This window comes from Hydra vulgaris, chromosome 11 (genome assembly GCF_038396675.1).
Source record: "Hydra vulgaris chromosome 11, alternate assembly HydraT2T_AEP".
Lineage (NCBI taxonomy): Eukaryota > Metazoa > Cnidaria > Hydrozoa > Anthoathecata > Hydridae > Hydra > Hydra vulgaris.
This window is the reverse complement of record NC_088930.1, coordinates 30,663,748-30,690,509: the sequence shown is the minus strand read 5'-3', so window position 1 is coordinate 30,690,509 and position 26,762 is coordinate 30,663,748. Positions and strand designations below refer to the sequence as shown.

The 26,762-nt window shown below is 28.4% G+C and overlaps 1 protein-coding gene across 1 annotated transcript in view; it reads right to left on the bottom strand.

Annotated features, from left to right (window-relative positions):
• Positions 1-18,272, bottom strand: part of LOC100204808 (tetratricopeptide repeat protein 19, mitochondrial) — a 28,157-nt gene extending 9,885 nt beyond the window's left edge. Inside the window, exons 1-3 of the mRNA XM_065810742.1 lie at positions 18,130-18,272; positions 17,620-17,970; positions 5,879-5,982 (exon numbers count right to left, since the gene is read on the bottom strand). Coding sequence (XP_065666814.1) covers positions 5,879-5,982; positions 17,620-17,860 — 345 coding nt within the window. The 5' untranslated portion in view covers positions 17,861-17,970; positions 18,130-18,272. The remainder of the gene's footprint in view (positions 1-5,878; positions 5,983-17,619; positions 17,971-18,129) is intronic.
• Between the last annotated feature and the right edge of the window lie 8,490 nt (positions 18,273-26,762).

Below are 26,762 nucleotides of genomic sequence, written 5' to 3'. Positions count from 1 at the left end.
AAAAGTTTACCTAAAGTTTACTTTTAAGGATTCTATCCCTCATTTTATTCTTAAAAATGCCCCTGAATAATGCCTAATAAGATCTTCAATATTATTTAAGATTTTTTAAGTGTTGACCAAAGTGATGCATATCAAATTTTTAAAGCAATGAGAAATAAAAACCTGGTTTTTAAGCTAGTTTCGGTGGGCTTTCTTAAACACAAATCTACTTTCTGGGTGTAAATATTATTTCTAGTAAACATTTCTTATAAATAACTAAAAAGAATATACAAAATATTATGAACTACAAATAAAAAAATACAAAATATAAATAGTAAGTAATAATAAATAACAGTAAATAAGCATTAGTGGGTGGTTCCTGTTGCATACCATTAAGGTTTTTATTGTTGTTGATAAAAGTTGCTTTACTTTAAACATGCCTTTTGCAATGGCAAGTTTTAGTGTGAAGGCAATCATTTTAAATATTCTGAGTTGTGTTTGCTTCATTTTATGGCTTTTATTTATGCATTTTATAGAACTCTTGTTTAGATGCTACTAAAACTTCTTTCTTTCTTAAAACCTTGAAGATAAATCTTGAAGGTATATGAAATTCTGTTTTGCTGCCCCTAAATGAAAATGTTTTATTGTTAGACAGCCACTAAACCACTTTGGTGGCTGCCTAACAGTAAAAACTGCCCTGTTTCAAATACTGAAGAAGAATTATCAAATTATAGATTTTGCATATTTTTTCTAAACCAAATCACTACTAGGATACTGACACGCTCAACAATTTATGATATGTAACAAAATGATAATGCAGCTTCTGTAACCATCTACACACACCTCTTAACTGATTAATATCAGGTGTTCTTTGGTGTCTATGGTTATAATCATCAACATTAGTTCAAATTCATTTTCAGAGAACTTAAGAATATTTTCCACAACTCAAACTCTTTTTTCTTTACTTTATACATCATGTTTGTGAATTCCATACCAAGCTAATCTTTTTACTATGGTATTACAATATCTCCTGAGAATTCTAATTGATATAAAGGTGTCTCTTAAATATTATAAGTTAAATTAAAAAAAGCTTTGATATATATGATAAGAGAACTATCTTTATATCTTTATATACTATAAGGATTTGATATGATAAGAGAACTATCATTGAATTGTTACAAATTTTTGTATTGTTTAATAATAATAATGAAAGAACCCTATTTTCAAAATCTTTATCAAATGTACTACCTAATTCCACTCCTAACTTCTCTTGTGCCCTCTTTTTTTTTTTGTAATTTATAACAAACTATGCATTATTCCTTGTTATAAGTCTAGCATCAATAAATGCTGCTGTTTTCACAATTTCTTTTAAACCAGTGATAAACCAGACTTATTCTGACAATTGCAATATTTGTTATGTCCATTCTATTATAAACTTTGACAATATTTTCAAAAGGTTCTGACTCTTTGGAAAAATTTGGTTCTAAGTGCTTTTTATCCTAGAAAGTGAATACAATATCTTATGTTTCAACCTAGAAAGTGAATACAATACCTTATGTTTCAACCTAGAAAGTGAATATAATATCTTAAGTTTCAACCAACAAAAAAATGTTGATAAAATGATGTTTTAATAAAAAATTATGACATCAAATTTCATTTTCTAAATAAGAGTCAAGTATACATTCACTTAAATTACTTCATTAACAAACATTTTCTACAATTACTTAGTAAAATTGCTAAGCAATTACAATCATCCAGAATCTTTTGATGGATCTTTTCTTCAATTTAAAATTTCTTTTCTCTAATCTGTGACAATACTCTGCTTTTCTTTTTCTTTGACTGTCTTTATTTTTGTTGATTCTTTGATGTCAACCCCACCAATATGGTATGTGTAAAATACAAGACTGATAATGTACAAATTTTGTGACTTGATAAAATTAAGTTCTAATACAGGAGATTTATTTCCTTGCACGCACATGCATTTAACACAGATGGTTTCTACAGCCATGGTTACCGTTGTTATACCGTATTACATTGAACAAAATATCATTTCAAATAGTAAACATATAATCTCAGATGGCAAAAAATGTGAATAACAACTTTAATTCAATTTTCTTATCATGCAATTCAAAGTTCCATATAACTATTTAAAAATTATTTGAATACATATTTTTTTTAAAACTAACAAAATTTACAACTTAAAATAGTGAAGTTACTAGATCAAATACTTTAACATTAAATAAAATGGGTAGTGTAGTTAATTCAATTAATGCTCTTTTACTAATCTGAACACTTAGGCTTAACTTTATCAATATACAAATAGTGCAGGGTTACTTGTAAAAAAAGATAAATTTTTACTTTTTGCTTAAAAATGAAAATCTAAACATTTTAATTTTTTGAGCAAAACAAAGATTTAACAGATTTTTACTTTTTACAAATTTTTTTTGAGTTAGGGGCGATCCATATACTACATAGGCACTGAGGGGGAGGGGTGTCCCAAGTTGAGTAATTTGCGTACGAGTGTGTATTTTGTGTATGAGTGTAGGGCGGCAGGAGGGTCCAACAAATGTATCTACGCAAAAGCAAAAAATTGAGGTGGCAGTTCACATTAATAAAAGGTGAACCCTGCTCACGCAGGTGTTGGGGTGGTGGGAGGAAGGGAGGTAAGACCACCAAGCATATGTACGCATGAGGGGAGTATAAAAATGTATGAGATGCAACATGGGGAGAGGGGGTCCAAATCTGGAGATTTTTGTGTACGTAATATATGGATGTCCCCTTAATGATTAATGTTCAATACTTTATAACTTCTTATTGTAAAAAATAAAATGCAATTTTTTTCATTATTAAGTTTCTATTACGTTTTTATAAAATTTTTTTCCAGACCACCCACAGCTTATTAGGATTTTTTCCCCGATAATTTTATTAGGATCTTTTCCCTGATAATCTTATTAGGATCTTTTCCCTGATAATTTTGAAGAAAATAAAAGTTAGCATGTAAAATCTTTTTTTCCTATAAGAAAGAGTACGAATGTTAATGTGTTAAACACACAGACTTAACTAATTACCTCACCACATTAATAACTCTAGTACCTCTATTGTGACATGCACAAAAAATTTATTCCGCTGTTTTGATATTTATTGAAATTTTAGGCTTTTTACAGAAACGCAGCAAGATAACCATTTTGGCCATTATGGCACACTAATCTGCCAATTTATAACACTATTTAATAAACAAAAGATGGAATAACTTACTAAGGATAAATATCCCTATACCATACTTTTATTTAAAAGTGTCATACTTTTATTTAAATAGTAATTTTATTTAAATACTTTTATTTAAAATTTTTTAAATAAAAGTAAAACTTTATAAAAGGAAAAATAGCTTCAAAAATGTTTATTTTGTATTTTAAAAAATTCAAAAAGATTTAAAAAATAAATAAAATGGGGAAGCAAAAGGCGCATTGTTTGATGAATATTTTAACTCTGTTTAATAAACAAAAGATTTAATAAAATGGCAAATAAATGCTTTATATCAAATTAAGGAGATGTTGCCTTTTTTTATATATACCTTTATAAAGTAAAAGTAAAAACTGTAAAACTTAATATATGTTTTAACATTACATAATTTGAAGTTTACATAAGTTAGACATTTGCATACACACTCGTTCACATTTTTTTATACAAAAAGTGCAGTGACTCTTTCTGGCCATTAACTCGCGTGTAATGGCTGCTATGAGCTCTGTGCAAGCACAAATGAGTAACGACAGCAGCAGTATTAAATTCGATATTAAAATATTATAGGATTAAAATATAATAAATATAAAATAATAAAATAACTCTGGCCTATCAATAGATTCTCTTTATGGACAGATAGTTTAAAAAAATCCCAATATAGTAATGCAAAAAGAGTATATAAAAGTTTAAAAAGCTACAATAGAGTACGAAAAATAAATAGCTAAAAAAGCAAAATCAGACCAAGAACTGCTGCATAATCAATAGAAAACGAAAAATTAAAAATTATTTAACATCAACTGAAGATTCTAATTCTCATTGATGTGGATAATTTCTTTTTTAACTGATAGGAAGCAAAGAGTTGTACTTGGAGAAAGTGTATTATCATGGGTGGACATAGTAAGTGGTGTACCACAAGGTTTTGTGCTTGGTCCAATTTTATTTTTAATAAACATCAATGATCTTCCATGTCAACTTACAAACCAACTATTGTTGTATGCAGATGATTGTAAAGTAATAGCTGAAGTTAATAATCAAACGGATGCACATGCTTTACAAAATAACATTGCTATGTTAGAAAAATGGGTTATAAACTGGAAAATGCAATTCAATTTTAAAAAATGTAAAATCATGCATATTGGTAACAAAAATGAATATTATAAATATTTCATGACTAAAAATTTCATCACTTCATAACATAAAGCAAGAATTAATTACAACTAAATTGGAAAAGGATCTAGGCGTATTAATTTCAAATGACTTAAAATGGGAACCACAAATCAAAATTGCATCATCTATTGCAAACTATAAATTTGGTAAAATATGCAAACCATTTAAGTATAAAGATAGTGAATTAATAAAATTGTTGTATTGTAGTTATTTACGGCTGCATTTAAAATTTGCAATACAGGTAGGGAGTCCTTATCCTGAAAAAAATATAAACATATCAGAAAAACTCAAAAACAAGTAATGAAATCTGTACCTGAGCTACGTCATCATACAATGAAAAAATAGAAAAAATGAAATTGACATCTTTAAAACAACGAAGAATGCAAGGAGATCAAATACAAATGTACAATGGTATTATGATATAGAGAAAATAACTTGGAGAATTCTCCCTCAACATTCGTACTCTTTAAATTTTTCAGGTCTGTCTTCAAACATTCGAGGTAACAAACATTTATTCACCAATAAGAAATATTTAAATCAAAATCGTGAGGGTTTTTTTACAAAGCCCACAGTCAAATTCTGGAACAAATTACCAATTGAAACAGTGGAAGTTAAAAATCTCAACTTATTTAAAGCTAAACTAATCAAGTATATTTAACTTTCTTGTTTTGTCTGTAAAAAATTTAATATTTTTAACTATTTTTATTATCAAAAACATTTTAAACATTTATTTACATTTTTTGTTGATTTTGACGATTGACTTTTAGACTATTATTTTACTTAAGATAAAAATATTTTTTTGTAATTTAATATTAGTGAAATTCATTTTTGAAAGAGAAGCATCTTTTTAATCAAAATTTTTTTAATCATAATTTATTAATCATTAATTTTTATTTTTGATTAATAATATTTCTATCTAAATGAAAATTTACCCTTTTTATTTAGATATTTAAAAAAATATAAAATCAAAGTGTAGTTTATTATAAGACATAAAGCCAAAATAATTTTTATATCATTGCTAAAGTAAACCTAAACACTCTATTTTACTAGTATTTATTTTACTTAGAGGAAACAAGAAAGGATGGAGAGTAAACTTTTTTATTAAAAGTAATCCTTTCATATACATAAGATACTTGCAGACCTCCCCTCACTGCATACATATTTTATGAATGACCATTAATCAATTTAAAACTGTTTTAACTAAATCCTATGAATAGATATTCTTTTGCTCATTTTATTTTGTAAAATACCTACAAATAATTTGATTCTTTATTTTTAATAAAAATTAAAAAAAGTTATTAAAAAAAATATTTATATAAAAAATTTTTTTGTTTTTTTTTTTGCCTTATCTTAAAATAAATATAAAATAAATAAATAAATAAATTTATTTTACTATAATTTCATTATAGTAAAATAAATAATCATAGAATAATAATATAAAAATAATATTAAATAAACCTGAGCATTTAGAACTGATAAATAATATTAAATAAACCTGAGCATTTAGAACTGATAAATGCAATTTCTTTTTTAAATCCTTGTGCTTATTGCGTTTATTTATATTCCTCTCGTAACCTATTAAACTTCCAGCAACAAGTACTATAAAAACAAAAATCTGATTATAAAAAAATCTAAACAAAAATGTTTTAATAATATCATGCATAAATGTAGTTTTATTAGTTTTTATATGGAAGTTCAAAAAAGTCAATAAATAATAGAGAAAAGACTGTAAGTATAAAAAGCTTTTGAAACTTTTTTATAAAAGTTAAATTATAGTCTAATGGCATGAACTGTCATTTTTTTGTACAAGATATAACAAAAACTTTTAGGGGTCATCCACAAATTACATTACGCAGTAGGAAAGGAGAGGGGGGAGCGTGTTAGTTAATTTCTGATTTTTTACAGGGGAGAGGGGGGGAGGGGTGATGTAGTATTCAGTTTTTTGATGTAACATTTTTTTTAAAAAATATCAAAAACTTTGTAAAAATGCGCTGAATAAAAAATATTCTGAATTATACCTAAAACAAAATAAGCTACATCAAAACTTTTAACGAACGTTTTTATATTAGCGAAATGCTTTTAAATAAAGTATTTTGATAATTTCTGATAATTTTTTTTTTTTAAAGTTTAATTGACAGTTGTATATATTTTTTTAATATATAATATATATATTGTTTAAGTGTGCATTTTTTATAAAAAATGTTATTAAAAAATTGTTTTGTTTTTATAAACGATGACATTCTACGACAACGAAAGTCTCTTTAACGAATTTTAATATAAAAATAATTAAAGTTAATACATTTGAAAAGATAAATAAATTTTCGTTGAAAAAAAAAGACAAATGTTTTAGAAAGCTGTTACAATTAAATAAGTTTGATCTTAAATGCTTTCATATTATCAAAATGCTTTATAACAAAGTAACAAAACACTTCTAATGAATTTATATAATAAGTATTAACAAACTGTTGTCTTTTTTTTACTTAACTAATTATGTATTTTTTACAATAAATGTTTATCTTTTGAAACATTAAAAAAACAAAAATCAAAGAATAAATGTTAAAACAAAGAATGTAATGGTTTTTAAATTCATATATAATAGACTAAGCATATATATATATATATATATATATATATATATATATATATATATATATATATATATATGCGGTAGTGGTGTAGTGGTAAAGCGCTCGCTTCAGAAGCGAGAGGTTCCGAGTTCAATCCCCACAACGTCCCTGGTAGTACCGCGCTCAACTTATTTCTCCGCGCAGGGGCCTTGTTCGTTGAGGTTCGTGTTTCGGAGTTATAGAGTTGAGAGAGGGTTATAACCACTATTGAGTAGCCTCCTCATCTGTAGTGGCCTTCATGGCCTTGAGGAGGTGAATAACAAAAAAAAAAAAAAAAAAAAAAAAAATATATATATATATATATCGTGTGTTTTTGCTTTACTTAATTATTTTTTTATTTTCTCTTTCACTAAGATTTTTTTTCCTTTTTAAAGTTTTTTTTTAAATAAGTTAAAGTAAGTTGCGCATTTTTAAATTTTGAAAATATGTCAAAAGCCGTGGTCAAATCGTCAGAAAAAATTACTTCTTGTGTGGTCATAAAAAGACATGCGAATGCACGTCTTCCTGTGAAAGACTGTATCATTCACTAATATTGGTGGCTTTTGAAGTACCTTTTCTACTGTTGAGTCTTATCTCTTGCAAAGTTCACCAGAACAACTTGCTCTTTGTGAGACTAATTTAAGTTCAGCTGTCTCATCTTGTGATCTTAGCGTTGATAGTTATCTTCCTTTAATTTATAAAGACTCCAATAGTCAAATACTTGGCCTGGGCATTTACATTAAAATAAGAATTCACCCATATTCAGGAAACTAGGTTTGAATCCACAGACTATTTTTTTATGTGCTTTCGTTTAGCACCACTTCACTCTATCGCCTTTCTCTTTGTTCTTTATCGCATTCCTTCATCTTAAGACTGCACTCTTTTCGATGTTATTTCTGATCAAATTGGCTAAGCCCTGTCTTTATCCATCAGCCAATATCATTGTTGTTGGTGACTTTAATGTTCATTGCACTGAATGGCTTGGCTCTAGTGTCAGTGATTCTGTAGGCGTTAAGGCCCTCAACTTTTGCCTTTCTCAATCTTTAACTCAAATAGTCAACTTTTCCCAAATTGCTTTCCAGACAAACCGAATCATTTACGTTCTCTTCTTGACCTATGTCTTGTTTCTGATCCTAGTCAGTGCTCAGTTTCTCCACATTCACCTTTAGGTGCTTCTGATTTTTTTTCTTTTGAAATTTTATTTTTTAGGTGCCCCAAGAAGTCCTAACGGTCTTGTCACAGAGCAAAACAGAAGTGTATTTAATTAGGAAGTTCACGCCTCCTTCCTTACCTTGACGCAAAAATATGTCCAGAGCTCGTTTTGAACCTGGATTTTCTGCTTATAAAGCAAGCGCTCTAACCACTGCGCCACGGCCGCGCAATCACCGTTTGATCTCTCTAAAACTATTATCTCATTCTTCTTCGTCATCAGAATCCCTCTATCATCACACCTCTTGCAACTAACTTAAAGCTGACTGGGACTCTTTCCATGGTTTTTCTTTGTGATGGCCCTTGGATAGAAATCTTTTGTCTTCCTGCTGACAAATGTGCTTCTTACATAACTTTGTGGATTCAGGCTGACATGGAATCTATTATTCCCTCTTGATGATTCCAGATCAAGCCTCACTCTTCTCCATGGTTTTCCTCACATTTTGCTGCTGCAATTTCCAATCAAAACTGTTAATTCCATATCTATCAGCAAAACAATTCTCCAGAAAACAGACATCTTTTACTATTGCTAGAAACTATTGTTAAAAGGTTTGCATCACTTTATCCAGCTCGACACTTACTCCAGATTCTATTCTTTATCTCTATAAATCTCAAATCTGTCCTTGTATAGAATACTGTTGCTATATCTGGGATCGATCATCTAAAGATGCCTTTTCTTTTTTAGACCAGGTGCAAAAACGCATGTAAACATAGTTGGACCTGCTCTTGCAGCCAACCTCTAACCATTATCACATCGTCATAACGTTGTTTCTCTTTCTCTTTTCTACAAATACTATATTGGGCACTGCTCTAAAGAACTAGCATCTCTTGTGCCATCTACTAAAATTTATTCTTGTGTTACATGTCATTCAATAAAGTCTCATCCTTTTTGTGACTGTTCCTAAGTACTCTAAAAACTCTTATTCATCTAGCTTTTTTCCTCAAGCATCAGCTCTTTGGAATTCGCTTCCTTCATCTTGCTTTCCTGATTCATATAATTTGCAATCTTTTAAGTCGTCTGTCAATTGTTATCTTGCTCTTCAAACTTCATCTCTTCCAGTAACTTCCAACCCTTATAGTGGTTCCTTGCAGCCTTGTTGGAAGTATGTGAAAATGTAAAAAATAAAAATAAAAATTAAAACATCAACAACCAAAATTTCTTTCTGCTAAGGTAATTAAATCCTCACCCTTATTGGCCAGGCCTCAAAATATGCAATTACGATCACCCACGACTCTAAGCCAATATGTTGATCAAGTAAAAAAACTAATATTTAAACATTTTTTCCATACAAATAAATTTTTTTGTGGGCTTTTTATTTGTACGCACGTACAAAAGAATAATATTAAATAATATTAATTAAAATTTATGAGTTAAAATGTAGATAACTAAAAGCAACTAAGGAAATTAAAAATATTATCATATTTAAAACCACAAAAAAAATTAGAGAGGGAGGCGGGAGTTAACTACAAATTTGTTGTGTAATTTTTTTTTTTTGAGGGAAGGGGGGGGGGGGGAGTAAAACAACAATTTGTTATAAGGAAAGGAGGAAGGAGGGGGGGGGGGAGGGGAGGGTCAAAATTGTGTGATGTAATTTATGGATAACTCCTTAACAGTAAAAAGGAGTTGTCCATAATTTTGTCTAGAAAGGTTTTTTTAAAGTGCGGAGATAAGTTGTGTTTATATTAAAAAGAATGCTAAAAAAAAATGCTTTGGCTGAAATTTTTTGGATAAAACAAAGTAACAAATGTATACCAAAAAAAACTAACTTTGTTTTTTTGCTCAATGCTTGCTGTCTCCATGTTAGCCAGTTGCTTTAAGTCTATATACACTGCAATCTGCAGATTTTATAATTTATTTAAGCGTATTTAATTCCAAAGAGTTTTAGTATATGATGACATTGTAGGATTTTTTTTTTCAAACCAATATTATTTGTTTTTGTTTTATTTGTATTTTATTAGGTTGCTGCAAAAATAATCTCGTTTTTCATATTTGATATTTTTGGATGAATTTTTGAATAAATTTATTATTGGCAGATGTCATGCTATATGTTATTTAAAAGCGCGTTTTTCTCTTGATCTAGTTATCGTATTGGTTTTGTTTTATAATAATTTAGTCATTTTTTTACAGGACATCAAATTTATCATGGAGAAGAGACAAATTCGCACAATTTTTCTGTTCCAATTCAAGATGGGCTGAAAAGCTGCCAAGACAGCTCGCGATATCAACACTGCATTTGGCCCAGAAACCACTAACAAACGTATGGCACAGTGGTGGTTCAAAAAATTCCGCAGCGGTGAGGAGAGTTTTGAAGATGAAGAGGGTCGCGGACGCCCGTCTGAGATTGATGACGATCAATTAAGAGCCTTAATCGAAGCCGACCCGCGCAAAACCATACGAGAGGTTGCGGAAGAACTCAACGTTCATAACTCAACAGTTGATCGCCACTTGAAGCAAATAGGAAAGTCAAAAAAGCTTAGCAAATGGGTGCCGCACGAACTGAACGAAAATCAAAAAAATCGTCGTTTTGAGGTATTGTCTGCTCTTCTTCTGCGCAACAAAAACGATCCGTTTCTCGACCGGATCATGACGTGTGATGAGAAATGGATCCTCTACGACAACCGACAACGTTCCGCGCAGTGGTTGGACCGCGATGAGGCCCCACAGCACTTCCCGAAGCCGAATCTCCACCAAAAGAAGGTTATGGTGACTGTTTGGTGGTCTGCAGCCGGTCTCATCCATCACAGCTTCCTGAATCCTGGCGAGACGATTATGGCAGAGAAGTACTGCCAGCAAATCGACGAAATGCATCAAAAGCTCCGATGTATGTGCCCGAGATTGGTCAATATGAAGGGACCAATTCTCCTCCACGACAACGCCCGGCCGCACGTCGCACAACCGACCCTGCAGAAGTTGAACGCATTGGGCTATGAAACTCTGCCTCATCCACCATACTCACCGGACCTCTCGCCCACCGACTACCACTTTTTCAAGCATCTCGACAACTTCCTCCACGAGAAATGCTTCAAAAGCCGAGACGATGTCAAAACGACCTTTGATGACTTCATCGCTTCCAGGACTTCGGAATTTTACGCTACCGGCATAAATAAACTTGTTTCTCGTTGGCAAAAATGTGTTGATTGTAATGGTTCTTATTTCGATTAATAAAGTTTATTCTATGCTGAGTTATGTTTGTTCAAAGTTAACGGTTGAAAAACGAGATTATTTTTGCAGCAACCTAATAAAATAAGCATTTATCATTAATCGTATGACATTCATTTAAATTTTATAGGAAGCTAAACAAAAGAATATTTTTTTATAGAGCGCAAGAACTAAATAAAATTGATATTTTTATGATAACAATGTGAACTTTTTTCTAGTTTATTTAAACCATTTATTGCTATGATGATTTTGTTCTCCTATGGAAATGACATTTTACAAATACTTAAAATTTTAATTGATAATTTTGGTAAACAACATTATTTATTAAAGATAGTTGCCAAATTCTTTAATTTTTAATTAGGAAATATTTATAGAATTTACACTTAACAAATTTACAGACATTTTTTTATTAATTAAAGCAATAATGTTTTATGGCAATAATTCAAGACAAATGGCGATTAAAATTGCCAATGTGTTGCAATGCGTTAAAAAACATATTATATCTAATATTTCCTAATTTATAAGTTTAGCAAATAAATCCTGTTAATAATCTTTTATAAAGTTAAATAACATAAATAATTTTTTCAACAGAATCTTAATAAGGATAATAAAAATCATTTAATAACAATAAGTATTAGTTATTTTATTTATATTTTTAATGCAAACTTCGCGAAATTTATAAAATAACTAAAGAAATTCTATAGAAATTTATGATGAAAAAAATTTTTTTTCCATAATAATAATATAACTAAACAAATTCTTTAGTAATCTATAATGAAAAAAAAATTCTACTATTTGAAAAAAAAAAAGAATTTTAAGATTTCTTATTGAAATTCTTCAATAAGGTCATTGACTAAAACTTGTTGGAATTAAACGTGCTTGAATAAATTATGAAGTCTGCAGATTGTGGCATGTGTTTTAAAAAGTTAAAGCAACTGGCTAACATAGAGATGGCAAGCTTCGAGTAAAACAACAAAGTTAGTTTTTCTTGGTATACATTTATTATTTTGCTTTACTCAAAAAAATTCAGCCCAATCATTTTTTTCTATCATTTTCTTTAATATGAACACAACTTGTCTCAGCACTTTGAGATCCTTTTAACTGAACTAACTTAAAAACTAAATTTAGGCCGTCAGCCTAATCATTTAGCAGCCTACCTTGTTACAGTCTATATTCAATGATCATTGCAAAGTGTGATAAAATGAAATATTACAGCAGTGGCAACTAATTAAAACATTTTTTATTGCTTCCGGTTCAGTTAAAAATACTATGAATAATAAATTTAATCAAAAATTTTTAAAACCAATTTATTAAAACATTTTAAACAATTTTAAATTAATTATGAACACAAAAAAATATAAAAATAATAAATACAAAAATAAGCAATATAACTCCCACAAAAAAAGAAGCTTTTTGTCCAGCTACACTTTTTTTCTGTACCAATTTTTAAAAGGTTGCAACTATGTTACCAGGATTGTTATCTGCAGTGTGTTGGGGAAATGGTTATAGGACAATAGTACTTCTAGCCACATCAGTCTTTCTAGATGCTTGTCTTTTTGAAATAACTTTTACTGGAAAATACCCTCCTGCTAAACTTTTTTTTTTCATGATTGCCACCAGAAAATTTATCCTAGACATTTGCTTATTTTCTATTAAACTTATAAAATAAGTAGCCACTTAGTATTGCCCTGCCAAGTAAAGACTACTTTTGTTATCCGCTTTGTTTTAAGTTCTGACAAGTACACATAGAGCTGTGCATAACCCAAATCTATACAGACCATGGTTCAATTGAAACGGTCAACAACATTTGGGTTCATACATCACCTCTTCTGCTATGCAGTTCAGTGAAATCTGATTTGGCAATAGTAGATAGTAATGTTGTTGTTTTTTTACCACCTTAGTATGCCACGCATGACATATGATCCTTACTATATAAGCAAACCTCCTTATTTTTTAATTAAGATAAATTAATATTTTAATTAATTATTTTTTAATTAATTTTGTTTTAAGACATATTTCTGGAAGGTTTTTTCTGTTGAATTTCACTGTTCCTGCTGCTGATATGTATCCAATAACAGTAAAGAGAAATATATTAATTATCAATACCTAAGCGATAGGTATTGATAATTATTCCCTAAATACTCCCACTATCAAGCTATTGAAGATTGGTTTGACGCAAAAGAAAAAAACCAAGCTGTAAATCATATCATAGGCAGTAGCTGTTTTATTTTGGTCATTTTCTCACATAAAATTCAAATTGAACAAATAACTATTGGTGCTGTCTGCAATGCATCATAATTTTATCCTAAACAGAGAATGAAATTTACTTTTATCAATAGAAATATCTTTTTGGCGATGGTAAAAATACAGAAACCTTTTGTTAAAACTGAACTTTATAAACTTTATTTAGTGATTGTTGATTTGACACATGGATGTCTGTAAAATGAATAAACTTAAAAGTTTAAAATGGTTATGATTGAAGTGGGTAACAACCAGTGAGTGATTGAGCTTTCACTCACAGGTTTGTTACCCACTTCAATCATTGTCAATCACTTCAAACCCACTAAAATTGCAATAAAGGTCAAAATTACATAACACCTGTAACTTTGACCTTTATTGCAATTTTACTGGGGCGAGTTTAATTACAAAAATACCCATGTAGATTGATATTTTTTTGTCAAACTACTTAAATTTTCTACTTATAAAAAAAAAGTGGTACTCTTAAATGCTTAATACACAGAAGTTGAGTTTCTGTATAGAATATGTTATTATTTTTCATAATATATCAAATTAAAAATTTAAGTTTATGAGAAGCAACAATGCAAATGGACTTAAGATAATCTTAAAACTATATAAAATATGACAAAATTCTTCAAATTAAATTGCCGCTGCAAATTGTATTAAGCACTTAAGCTGAGCTTACTAAACCCCCCTCCCTCCATATATTAGTTTATATTTGTTATGAGCAATGAAAATCTCAAATCTTAAAAAAAAAAAAGTTTCAGTTATTATTTTCTAACTTTTGAGACCACCTTAGGTCTTTAAATTGGAAAATATAAACTCACTTGTACTCAGTGTAGTTAAGACAATTTTAAAATATTATAGCGTCTGTATGATGTTTTGTTGACTAGGACATATTTCCATTAAATGATCAGGTCTGTGAATTATGAAAAGACGAAAAAATGATAAATTTTGAAGTATCATAAAAAATGAATGTTTATAGTGAAAAACCCAGACCGAAGATTCTTTTCTTTTTTTTTAAATCTTCTTAAAATCACAATCGCTTGTCCAAATTTGAATAAGATTTTGAATAAATACATTTTTTTAGGTAAAATGAACATCATAGTTTAATAATATCATTTGTTCTGATCGTTTATTGGCAACATTCCATAATTATATGTATTTTTGTGAAAATTGATAGAAATATTGTACTTTGACAACTATATATAACTAATTTACGTCAGAACCAATCATAACTACAAAGAAAAGATTTCTTTAAATATTAAAAAACCTGAAGCGAAAAATATTATAATATCTAAAGCTCTAGTTTGGACAGGATATGCTGATAAATTCATGCTAATTTCAAACAAAAGAATTCAAATAATTTGTAAATTGCCTTAACTACACCAAATAGAAGGAAAAAAAATTTCCACTTACCTTTTTGTTTAGATTCCCTTCTCCCCCCCTCTTTTCTCATCTCCCTCCATTTATTACATCTGGATAACAATTCTTATCCATCCTTTTACTCTCAACCCACATTGTGTTAAGCACCTGAGAGTAACTTAACAGTAATAAAACTGAAACAATTTTGAACATATCAAATTAATCCTATATATATATATATATATATATATATATATATATATATATATATATATATATATATATATATATATATATATATATATATATATATATATATATATATTATTTATTTAACTCATTTTTATGCTTCTGAAAGTTATGGTTTTTCTCATTGTCACATGATAAAAAAAAGTATCATTGTATTATCATGGTTAAAATGTTATTTTAACCATGAATTTATTTGCATAATCGGAATTAATTTAGTGTGAAAATGTAGCTAAGATGTTCAAATTTTTGTTGGTCAGATTTTATAATTTATAAAATATATATATTTCAAGAAAATAACAAAAGAACTTTTGCAATTTTCACGTAACATAAGTTAACAAAAGCATGATTAAGTTTTGTTTTTTCTAAAAGTTACTTAATTTCAAACAAAAGAATTGGAATAATTTGTAAATCATCTTAACTACGCCAAATAGAAGAAAAAAAAATTTGTATTGTAAATTTAAATTAAGTTGAAAAGTTTTAAATAACAATGCTTAGTTAAAGCACATTTTTATTTTAAATTTGTGTAACGTAAGTTAAAACCACATGCATTTACTAAAGTTCTTGGGCATTTTGTTAACAAAATGAATTATGTCATTAAGTAATTCGCATTGATTTGACAAGGTTCTAATGGAAACTTTTTATATTAGGAGAATTTAGACAAAAAATCTTTTTTTGTCTAAATTCTCCTATAATATATTTTAATAATTTTACTTAACATTAAAAAAATACTTTTTTTTTATGTTAATTAAAATTATTTATATTATTATTTTTTTAAATTTCTTCATGTATTCTTATTTTGGTAGACATATAAATATACATAAATAAAAATAAGAATTAAATAAACTTTTTTATTTAGACATTAAAAAATAAAAAAAGATAAATTTGCTTTCTCCTAATAGTTAGAACCTTTTTTATTTTAATTTTAGTAAAACAAATCTTTGTAAGTGCGATTAAGGAAGGTCATCCATAAAGAACGTCACCCTATATTTGTCAATTCTTAACCTATTCCCTCCTGTCCACAAATGATCACTTATACCTGAATCCCTCTCCCTCCTAAACTGTGACAGCAGCTTTTATGTCAAAAATTTTTAAAAGATTTAAATGTAAATACTTTGCATCATTTTAAAAATTCAACCTAATGAAAATAAGGTAACATGCATAAATGTAAGAAGTGTAAGTAAAAACTTCGACAAACCAAAGATGTTCTTATTTAAATGACTTAAAGAAGTATTAATAAAGTTGTAATACTAAAATAATTTTTTAAAGTTGCTCTTGGTTTTGCAGAAAAACTGTTTTTGATATGATAACTTTCATAAATGTTATAAAAAATAACTAAGGAAGAGTGCCACCAGTTTTTTTAAAATTTCTTATGTTAATTATTTTTAATTAATGATTTCAATACTTTTGCAAATCTTTTGTTACATAAGTCTAACTCTTAATCAAAGATATAAAAAATCCATGATAATAATTGCTTGGTAACATAAGTGATGTAATGTAAGCAATAAGTTCACCCGTTTCTAACCAGACTCAAAACTTTTTAGCTTATTTTGTTTGTTAGACTAACAGCTTTCACACAAAATAGTTAAAAACTTACTTTACAGTTTAAATAGGCAAATATTTGATAAAGTTGTTGAGCGTGTAACATAAGTCAAAAATGGAATTGCCCACACACACACACACACACACACACACACACACACACACACACACACACACACACACACACACACACATATATATATATATATAAAACTATAAATGTGTTTAGATAATCACTGTGACGTCACACTGAAATAGCCTTCTGCCTGGGACTTCAGTATATGCATCAACTATCTTATAGCCTGCTGCTTCAAAGAAGTGCCTCTACATCAATTGAGGGTTTAGCATAGGACAGCAATCTTTTCTTTTATTTTTCTTTGTTTTTTTCTTTTTTTTTTTCCAAAAAAGCAGAATGATATAAGATGAGCAAAACTAGTAAGCATATGTTATCTGAATGCGCATAAATGCGTAGAGAATAGTGACTGAGGGTTTGGGTTAGGACAGGTATTATCTAATATGAAATTTACTACGGCAAAAAAAAGCTTTTTTTCATCATTCTGTGTTCTTTCTTCTTTTTCTGCAAAATTATGAATTTAAGTTGGCATTTTTAAACTTAAAGTGTGCAAAGTATAGAATGACAACTTAACTTATAAATACCACCTAAAAATTAAAACCCTTACATTAATTCCAATTTAAAGTGACATACTATGAAAAATCTTTTGATTAAAATGCAAGTGTGTGTGTTTGTGTGTGTATGTGTGTGTCTGTATATGTATGTGTGTGTGTGCGTGCATGTGCATCATAACAAAGTAGACTATAAGAATTTATGAAAATTGTTATAAAAAAAATGTTATAAAAAGAAAAACTCACTTCCAAAACCAAAAAGTATAAGCCTGTCTTTATTCACCAAGTCAAAAAATTGAAATGATTCACTAGATTTACCATCATTGCTTGAATACATACGATTTAAGTAAGGATTCATGTTTTTGTTTTTGTTCATACTTGAAAAACTTTTGATTCGCATTCTCATTTGCCTATTTACTCGAGAGAAAACCCAGCAATACATGCAAGAATTTATTTTAAAAAAATTTTTTGAATAAATTAAAGACATTCTCAGTGTTGTTTAAAGTAGGACATTAACTTGATTGAAGTATTTGTAACATAAAAACAGATTTCTTCTCTTTTTGGTTTTTGAGACAAATTATTAAACTCATTATGTTTCTAAATAAAGCACGAGTAGTTATAAAATATATGCAAACTTAAAACGAATATATAAAAATTATTTTTTTTTTCTTTACAAAAGACCATATTTCACGAAAAATCTTTGCGAAAATTTAAAAAATTTTAAATAAAAAATAACAATTAAAGAGTAATTATTACCATTTATTTTATTTTTATTTATCATCAATTACAGAAGAAAATATTTTTATAACATATTTTTTAGTTACTTATCCACTATTACAGATTTCAATTCTCAGTTTACGCAGTTCGTGACCGAGTCGCGCACAAGTCTAAAATCAGATAATTTTCCGTATCTAAATACCGTATTTCTTTGATCGAGTTCAATAACTTAGTCCAAATGTAATACGTTAAATAGGATTTATCATGTTATCGTACCATTAAAGCGGATATATTAAATTTCAAAAATTTATTAGAATAAATAATTTTACTTTAAGCATTTCTATAATAGCTTTTATCTTAGATATTTAGCAGATACTTATTTCCCAGTCAGAGTTTGCTCTGGGTTCAGTCTTTTTAATCACTGCAAAATAGGGTGGAGTGAATTTTAGTTTTTTTTACAATTCGTTTAGCCTGGGTGTGCAAAAGTTGTCTATTCATTTCAGAAACACTCTGGAAAAATATCAATGCTCTAGGAAATTATCTTGAGGTTCCTCAAGACCTTAAAAATTTTAATGGGTCCCTAATATTATGTAAAAAAATTTTTTTCAAAAGTATGTCATGCTGGGTCTCAAAAGAAGCAAAATTTTATAAAAATTTCAAAAATAACAATTATTTTATAAAAAAATTATTATTTAAGATTTTTTTGAAATTATAATTAAAAAAAATAAACTTTTTTCATTTTTAGTTTAAAAGGTCATTTTTTCTGCAATAAATTATAAAATAACAATTTTTTTTTTAAATAATTGTTATTTTTGAAATTTTTATAAAGTTTTGCTTCTTTTGAGACCCAACATGACATACTTTTGAAAAACTTTTTTTTACATAATATTGGGGACCCATTAAAATTTTTAAGGTCTTGAGGAACCTCAAGATAATTTCCTAGAGCATTGATATTTTTCCAGAGTGTTTCTGAAATGAATAGACAACTTTTGCACACCCAGGCTAAACGAATTGTAAAAAAAACTAAAATTCACTCCAACCTACTGCAAAAGCTGCACACATCTCAACAACGCTCTCATCAACGCACAGTGGAGTTTTTGTATAACCAAAACCGCACTTATGTCAAAGTATCAAGTTAGCATGTAACTCTTTCAACATTATTATGTTTAAACTCAATAACTACTTCGTTAGATTACGTTACAAAATATTACCCTCACTCTTTCCAGTTGTCACATTTTCATTCAAAACGCGGCGTTGTTTGAATTTTCGTTAGAAAAAAAAATTTCGAAAATTCGTGACGCTGGTTATTCCAGCTATTGTTATCAAATTGTTCATAGCTGAAAACAATACTTCTAATTATAGCTAAGGAAGGTATTTACTATATTTTTGAATACAATTTTATTATATTCAAAAATATACTACTTACCATCCTCTATTTCATTTAATCCTTTTCAAAAGCGTGTTATTTTATTGTACATAATATGACACGCTATTTGAGTATTAATTTTTACTCAAAATTGATAATAATGTTTTTGTTTTCAAGTACGGTCATGTAGAGTTGAGATTTTTTTACGAGCAATAACTATAGGCTATTAACAATCAGATGTTTTTGTAAAATTATTCCCCAACTATTTTCTTTCAACGAAAATAGAGTATAAAGTACTACGTAATATATATATATATATATATATATATATATATATATATATATATATATATATATATATATATATATATATATATATATATATATATATATATATATATATATATATATATATATATATATATATAATATACATATATATATAATCTCGTGAAACTCTTTAGAAGGTTATAATATAAGGTCTATAAATATTTTTTATTTGTAGATCATTTACGACACGGTTACCCGACTTTGTAATTATTGTTTTATTATTTACCTTGTAGGTACGTCTGAAGTCAATAAGTTGTTCATTCGAAAAAAGTTATATGAAATGATGTTAGATTACAAAGATAAAAAAACTGGTTTTTATTATTGAAAGAACAACTTATAACAGTTATGAAAAAGGTGATCAAAAAAGTACCAAATCAAATCAAATATATCAAATCAAATATACTTCGAAATAGTTATAACATTTCAAGGAAATTTACAATAGTACAAGTACTAATATAAAGTAAATACCTGAATATACAACATAACCTTATAGTCAATGATGAAAATAGTAATAATGACTGATAACAATAATACTAATTATAATAATAATGATAATAATAACAACAATAATAATAACAATAATGATAATAACAGTAACAAAATAATAACAATTATAATAAAAGGAGAATTTCATTAGGACAATAACAGCAGCAACAAAAATTTAGTGAATAATGACAGCAACAACAAGCATTTAGTACAAAGTAGTAAATGGTTGAATGAAAAGAAATAAATAAATAGATAAATAAAGAATGCCAAAATATTGGTACTAATATTAGTAATATTAGAATTAAAAAAGTTTAAATTTAATTGTATATTTTTAACAAATAATTAAAAAGCTTGATTTAGAATACAGAGATTGAATTAACAGATTTTAGATCAGGAGGTAGTTTGTTCCATGAGGTAATAGATTGATATTTAATGGATTTATTTCCATATTTAGCAGAGTGGTGTTTTGGAATAACTAAGTTTAAGCTACATAAATAATTAAAGTTCTTTAAGGGCGGTTTTAAAAAAAGATGGACAAATGCAAGTTATAAACACAAATAATTAACAAAGGCTCGAATCTAACACCTATTGATCAATAAACCTTCAACAGAAACCAAAACGGTCATCAAAATTATTTATAGAGCTTAGTGATTACAGTAACCTTTGAAAAACTCAGAATCTGAACAACCTAGTCTGTCTGTTATTGAGTTAAGATATGCAGCCAGAGTTATTCAGCGCACTTCAGAAAATACTGATCTTGCAAAATTAACTAATAAATTACTGTCACACATACCGGAAGAAAAAAATACCAAAAAGTACTTTACTCTGCTTTTAAAAAAGTAACGGTAAAGATGTTAACACCTTAAGAGGCTGTTACACTGTTTGTAGAAGGCAATTTTACCAGAAACCATTTTAAACTTATTCAATGTAGAAACAGAAATATCTAACCTGACTAGTAATTGTTGCAACAAGCCAAAAAAAATGCTACCCTGATAAAGATTCGATACAAGTAACCGAAACTACAGCTGAAATTCAATTACAAGCATTTTATGACCAAACGACATTGCGCTTATATAAATATGCTTTAGTAGTTGTAGAAAAGTGTTTACAAAAAGAACAGAAAAAATGGTTTTATATCAAAATACTTCTCCAAATCTCTACTTCATTTAGCTTACAAAATACCTTGACAAAAGTAGCAAGCTCAATCTGATGAAGAAAAAAATACAAAGATCATTCAAAGAAGAATTAGAACTATTAATAGATATACCTTTAGATATATCTACTTGATATACCCAAACCTAGCTTTATAAAGCAGGGTTAAGGAATATCATTACTGTTAACTTGAGCTTAACAAATCGTTTATACGTTATTCTAGATATCATTTTAAGTGGACATAAGATTAATGCAAGTGGGTATATTATTTTGCTCATGAAACTGTTAAAATGCAAATAAATCGGTACGGTCGGTATCCCATAATTCCAACAGTGCATATAGTTTTGATGCATGATGCCAAAGTATTAACTCGTGAAATCCTTCCTATTGACCACTTATCTGAGAAGAAAGCTAAAGTCTAAAACAAACACATTCGGGTGTACAGACAAAAGTTTTTCTTATTGATTGCAATACAGACGTACTATTGAATCGATAGTATTGAGTTTAGACCAATGCATAAATTGTTGTATCAAAACAACAACAAAAAAAAGTTTGTTTTTTTTCGAAAGAGGCAGCCAACTTGTGGAAGACAGCTTGTCTTTAACAATCAACGAAGTGTTATGACTTTTTTACTAAAATTGTAACAACGGCATTTCACAATATAACTATATATATTCCAGATGATGGTTGCGTCACAAAATCGCCAGAGTTTTTCAAACTAAAAGCGATAAACATATCACGGAATTAACAGAAACAGAATCAGGAAAGTAGACATTCTTGATTCTGTAGTTTGTGGAATCGCTTCTTGTTTGACAGCCAATCAAGAAATCTTTGCTACTTTCTTTTTTTTTGTGGGAATATCAAAAACTGTCTGAAGCAGAGATTAAAAGTCATTGAAAACAAATTGACTAAAGAACTGCTTGAAAAAAGTTTGCAGTATAAAAGAAACTCATACTGCAAACTTTGAAGAGAAACCTCTTGTCCCATTCGACCTGTTAAACAAAATTTTTGAAATAAAGCTTTGGGAACTTGTCAGAAATGTAGCCATTACTGCGTATTTTTACTTTAATTCAAGCAAGAGTGGCCTCAAGTGAACTTTCATTTGGTGTATTAAAGTTCATCAAGAATTTTTTGCGCTCAAATATGGGACAAGAACAAACTAGTGACTTTGCCATTTTTAGTATTGAGTGTCTATTTACACGAAATTTTGTTAAGAGGGGGAGGGGAGAGAGGGTTGGGCTCCCAAATTAAAGGATGCTTAAGGTGCCCAAAATGCTGCGCGTGGCTATACAAATCAGTATTTTTACGAAAAGTCTTAAGAACAAAGTTATCATTTAATTGTTAAGCCGGAGGTAAAGTATCTATAAACCCCTTATCAGTGTACCTAATTAAAGGAAGAGGGTCAAATAGTTAGGAGGAGTAGACACAACAGTAAAAAAATTATATTTTTTTACTGTTGTGTCTATTGGGGTGTTATAATTGTTGGGGTGGGTGGAGTTTCAAATTGGTGTTGATTGGGGGTGAGGGTCATTAGATTGAGGGGTTAGAAGTTGTAATTTTTCTTTTAGATTTTTTCATTTAAGTTTTTAAAAAAGTTACTTTTTAACCATTCATTATTTATAAGCAACTACGAGGCTTTCTGCAACACCTTTGAGTTTTTAGGCTGAAAAAAAGACGTCAACTTATTCGATGACGCTGACACTTTAATTAGGTTTTAATGTTTCTCACTGTGAACATGGCGCTCCAAGTCAGTAGTTCCTATGTTTATTTTTTTAAGTTCTTTAAAACTTGTTAAAGAACTCTTTGTTAAGATTGAAGACGTTAAACGTCGGTATAGCGACTCCTTGTTGCCATGCCTTGTAATAATGGAGGGACAGTTAAAAACTATTGGAAGGCGCTTGCAAAAAGAATCTATGAAATGTTTTCTACTGAAATACATAGTTATATATGGATAAATAGATGCATTTTTGTATGTACAATATTGTTTTTAAATTTTGTTTTCTGGTGGAGGGAAGGGGGGGGGGATTTCGCTAGAGAGGGTGGATGTTTGGAAAAAAATCTTTGTTTTTTTTAAGGGAGGGGGTAGTAATAAATTGAAATGGAGGAGATTTTTTCCCAAAATTGGAGATTTGCCTCCTCCCACCCTCCTACAATTAGTTTGGGGAGAGTAAAATGCTCTTGAATAATAATGTTTTTTTAAAGACAAAAAGTTTTTTGAAGAATAAAAGAGCTCTTCTAATTACTTTTAGCCCTACTAATTACGGAAAAGAGGTATGCTATCTTATTTTTTTACGGAAAGGAGGTCAGCAATTTTATTACTTTTACTGATAGAATGCCAATATTTCTTAACATTTTTTTTTACGTAAAGGAGTTTTAAGAGACAATAAAAGTACAAATAACAAAATCCGTAAGTAATAATACCATTTGATTTAGTTTTTAATTGCTTAGACCTTGTTTGCTTATTTATTATTTTTAATTTTATTTATTTTTAAGTTAATAAGTTTACTTTTTTTGCTGTTATTATTATTATTATTATTGGAATGGAGAAATTGTTTTCTGAAATTCATATACATATAATTTTTTAAGTAATTTTATATTTGTTTTATAAATAAGCTCTTCGATATTGTGATAGATATTGAATTGGTGCGAGTTTATTGTATCGATCTCAATAACTTTGAGTGATTGTTTGTGGAATAGTAGTTCTTTTTTTGCTGCAATATTGCAAGACAAGAGAGAGAATGTGCGTAGAATTTATAAATTTGAAGTAGGTTTAATTGAGTGGTAAATAGTTATTTCATATATCTTCATCATTTTTATATCTATCATCGAATGTTTAGTGTGGTCCCCCCGTTTTTTGTTGTATTTAATTCTACCAACATGTTTTTGTAAACATAGAATTTTTCAATTCAAAAGGTTTTGTTGGTTGACAATGCGCTTACGTAATGTTTGGTAATGTAACAATGAATTAAGCAGAAGTATATAAGCTTTAGACTTAGTGAACTTATTTATGGCAGAATTCGATATATAATACCTATGGTTTTATTCAGAGGCGGATTTAAACCCTATCAAGTGCTGCAAGTGACAAGGTAAAAATAGTAAATATAATTATTGGTACTATGACGCCGAACATCCACTTAATACTAGTTGCCGATCTTTATATGAAACTTTTTTATAAATTGTAGTGTAAACTATACTTTGCAGCATTTGCGGCAGTTTTTTGATTGGTTGCAAATATACTTCTATCAACAAACTATTTCCTTTAAATTGTTATATAGAGGTTTTGAATTTTATGTCGAAGCATAGCCTATAACTTAATTGAAGATGTTCTAAAAAGATTAAAAACCGACGATCTTGTTTGAGGATTTTGTAAATTGATGATCTTGTAAATATGTTTTATGAAACTTTATTGGATAAATTTATTAATAACAATAACAAAATGGTTACTAAGAAAGATCTTTTAACCCGTTTTGTTGAGGGCACAATAAAAAAAAATATATGTGCAGAAGTTTGTATTCCGTCTAACTTAAAAAACAATAAAAAGCATTGTTTTGCTCTGAAGTAAGTCACTTTACATTTTCTTCAAAAATAATTATCTTATTATATTTTAATACAATAAGTTAATCTGTGTTAATTGTGTTAGCAACTTGAATCTAGATATAAAAAACAGTAGGGGCTAAGGATATGATAAGGATAAGTCAGTTCTGTCTCTGAGTATATAAATGGTCTTTCTGCTCAGGTTCTCATTATAAATTCAAAGGCTCTGTATTCATATTGTCATAGCCATCAACTGAATTTATCTGTTTGTGAATCATGTAATATCCAATTAGTCTCAGAGGTTTTTTCTAATTATTCAAAATTAATTATTCAGAAAATAGACAAAGTTTTTAGAAGCTAGTATTTTAGAGCTTTAACCTCAAACGTGTAAGAAAAATTAAAGGATGTTTGTAGAACTAGATGGATTGAGCATATCGATGGTTTAAACAGTTTTCTTGAACATTATTCATCAATTTTCCATGCTTTATGTATCATGGCTTTCCCTAAAATCTGTTAACAAAGACACACAAAATAAATCTTCTGGTTTTTAAAATTCTATTAGCACTTTTCAATTTATCTTTCGCAACACGTGTCTTTGATTTTACTTTATCTGTTACTCGGTTACTACAATCAAAAACTATTGATGTCTTAGATGGTTTGCATCTTATTACAGCTCTTAAAAATAAATTTATTACCATCAGAAATGATATATATATATATATATATATATATATATATATATATATATATATATATATATATATATATATATATATATATATATATATATATAAAATTTTCAAAATAGCTGCTACGAAGCATAATGTTTGCTTTCAAGTAAAGCTGACATTTTGGTTTTGAAACCAAAAACCTGTTTTATTCAAAAAAGTTGTTCTAATGTTCCATCAGAGTCTGTTTCACAATACTACAGAAACTGTAGCTTCATATAAAGGGTAAGCAAATATTTCATTTGTTATGATTTCTTTTCTTAAAAGACCCAAAACCCAAATGTGTCAGAAGCAGCAGTTTAAAATGTTCTATAATTTTTTTATATATGATTTCAGTGCGTGGAATGGGAAACTAGTTCTATGGGGAAAATATTGGGGAAGTTTCTCTGGGACTAATCCTGACAATATATCCCTAACTCTTAAATCAATATTATTTCCTGGATTTGATAATATTAATATAGCTTAAGGATACTTAATGTGAGAGGAGTTTTTCTGTTATGTGTCTGTTAAAAAGCTATACAAGAACAACAATGTCAGAAGATCGACTTTGCATTAATGTATATCCATCAAGAAATTGTTTCTTGTATTGATAACGTTATTAAAAGATTTTCTATAAAAAATTGACGACTTCATTTCAATGATTAGTGTTTATGCTGCTATATAAATTTATATATAAATATATAAATTTTCTGTTGTTAATTTTTCTTTTTTTGATTGTCCATGTCTGGAATGAAGTATGTTCCTAGACATGCTGATGAGCCCTGATATTGGGCGAAACAATTATTTGTTGGTTTATATATTTATTATTGCAATATGTTATACCAAAATGGTAGAAAAGAATCTACAGCTTTATACTCTTTTAATAAAAAATACTTTTTATTAAAAAAGTTTCTAAGTAAAACTAAGATATGAGCTTCTCACTGCAATAGAAATAATATCCCTTTAAATCCTCCAGCCCAATGGTAGGATTTAAAGAGATACATAGGTGAAGGCAATTGAAGTGATTGCCCCTGCCCCCCTCCTCCCTCCTTATATGTTTTTTTTTTTGAGATATTGAGCATATTGTTTAAAAACGT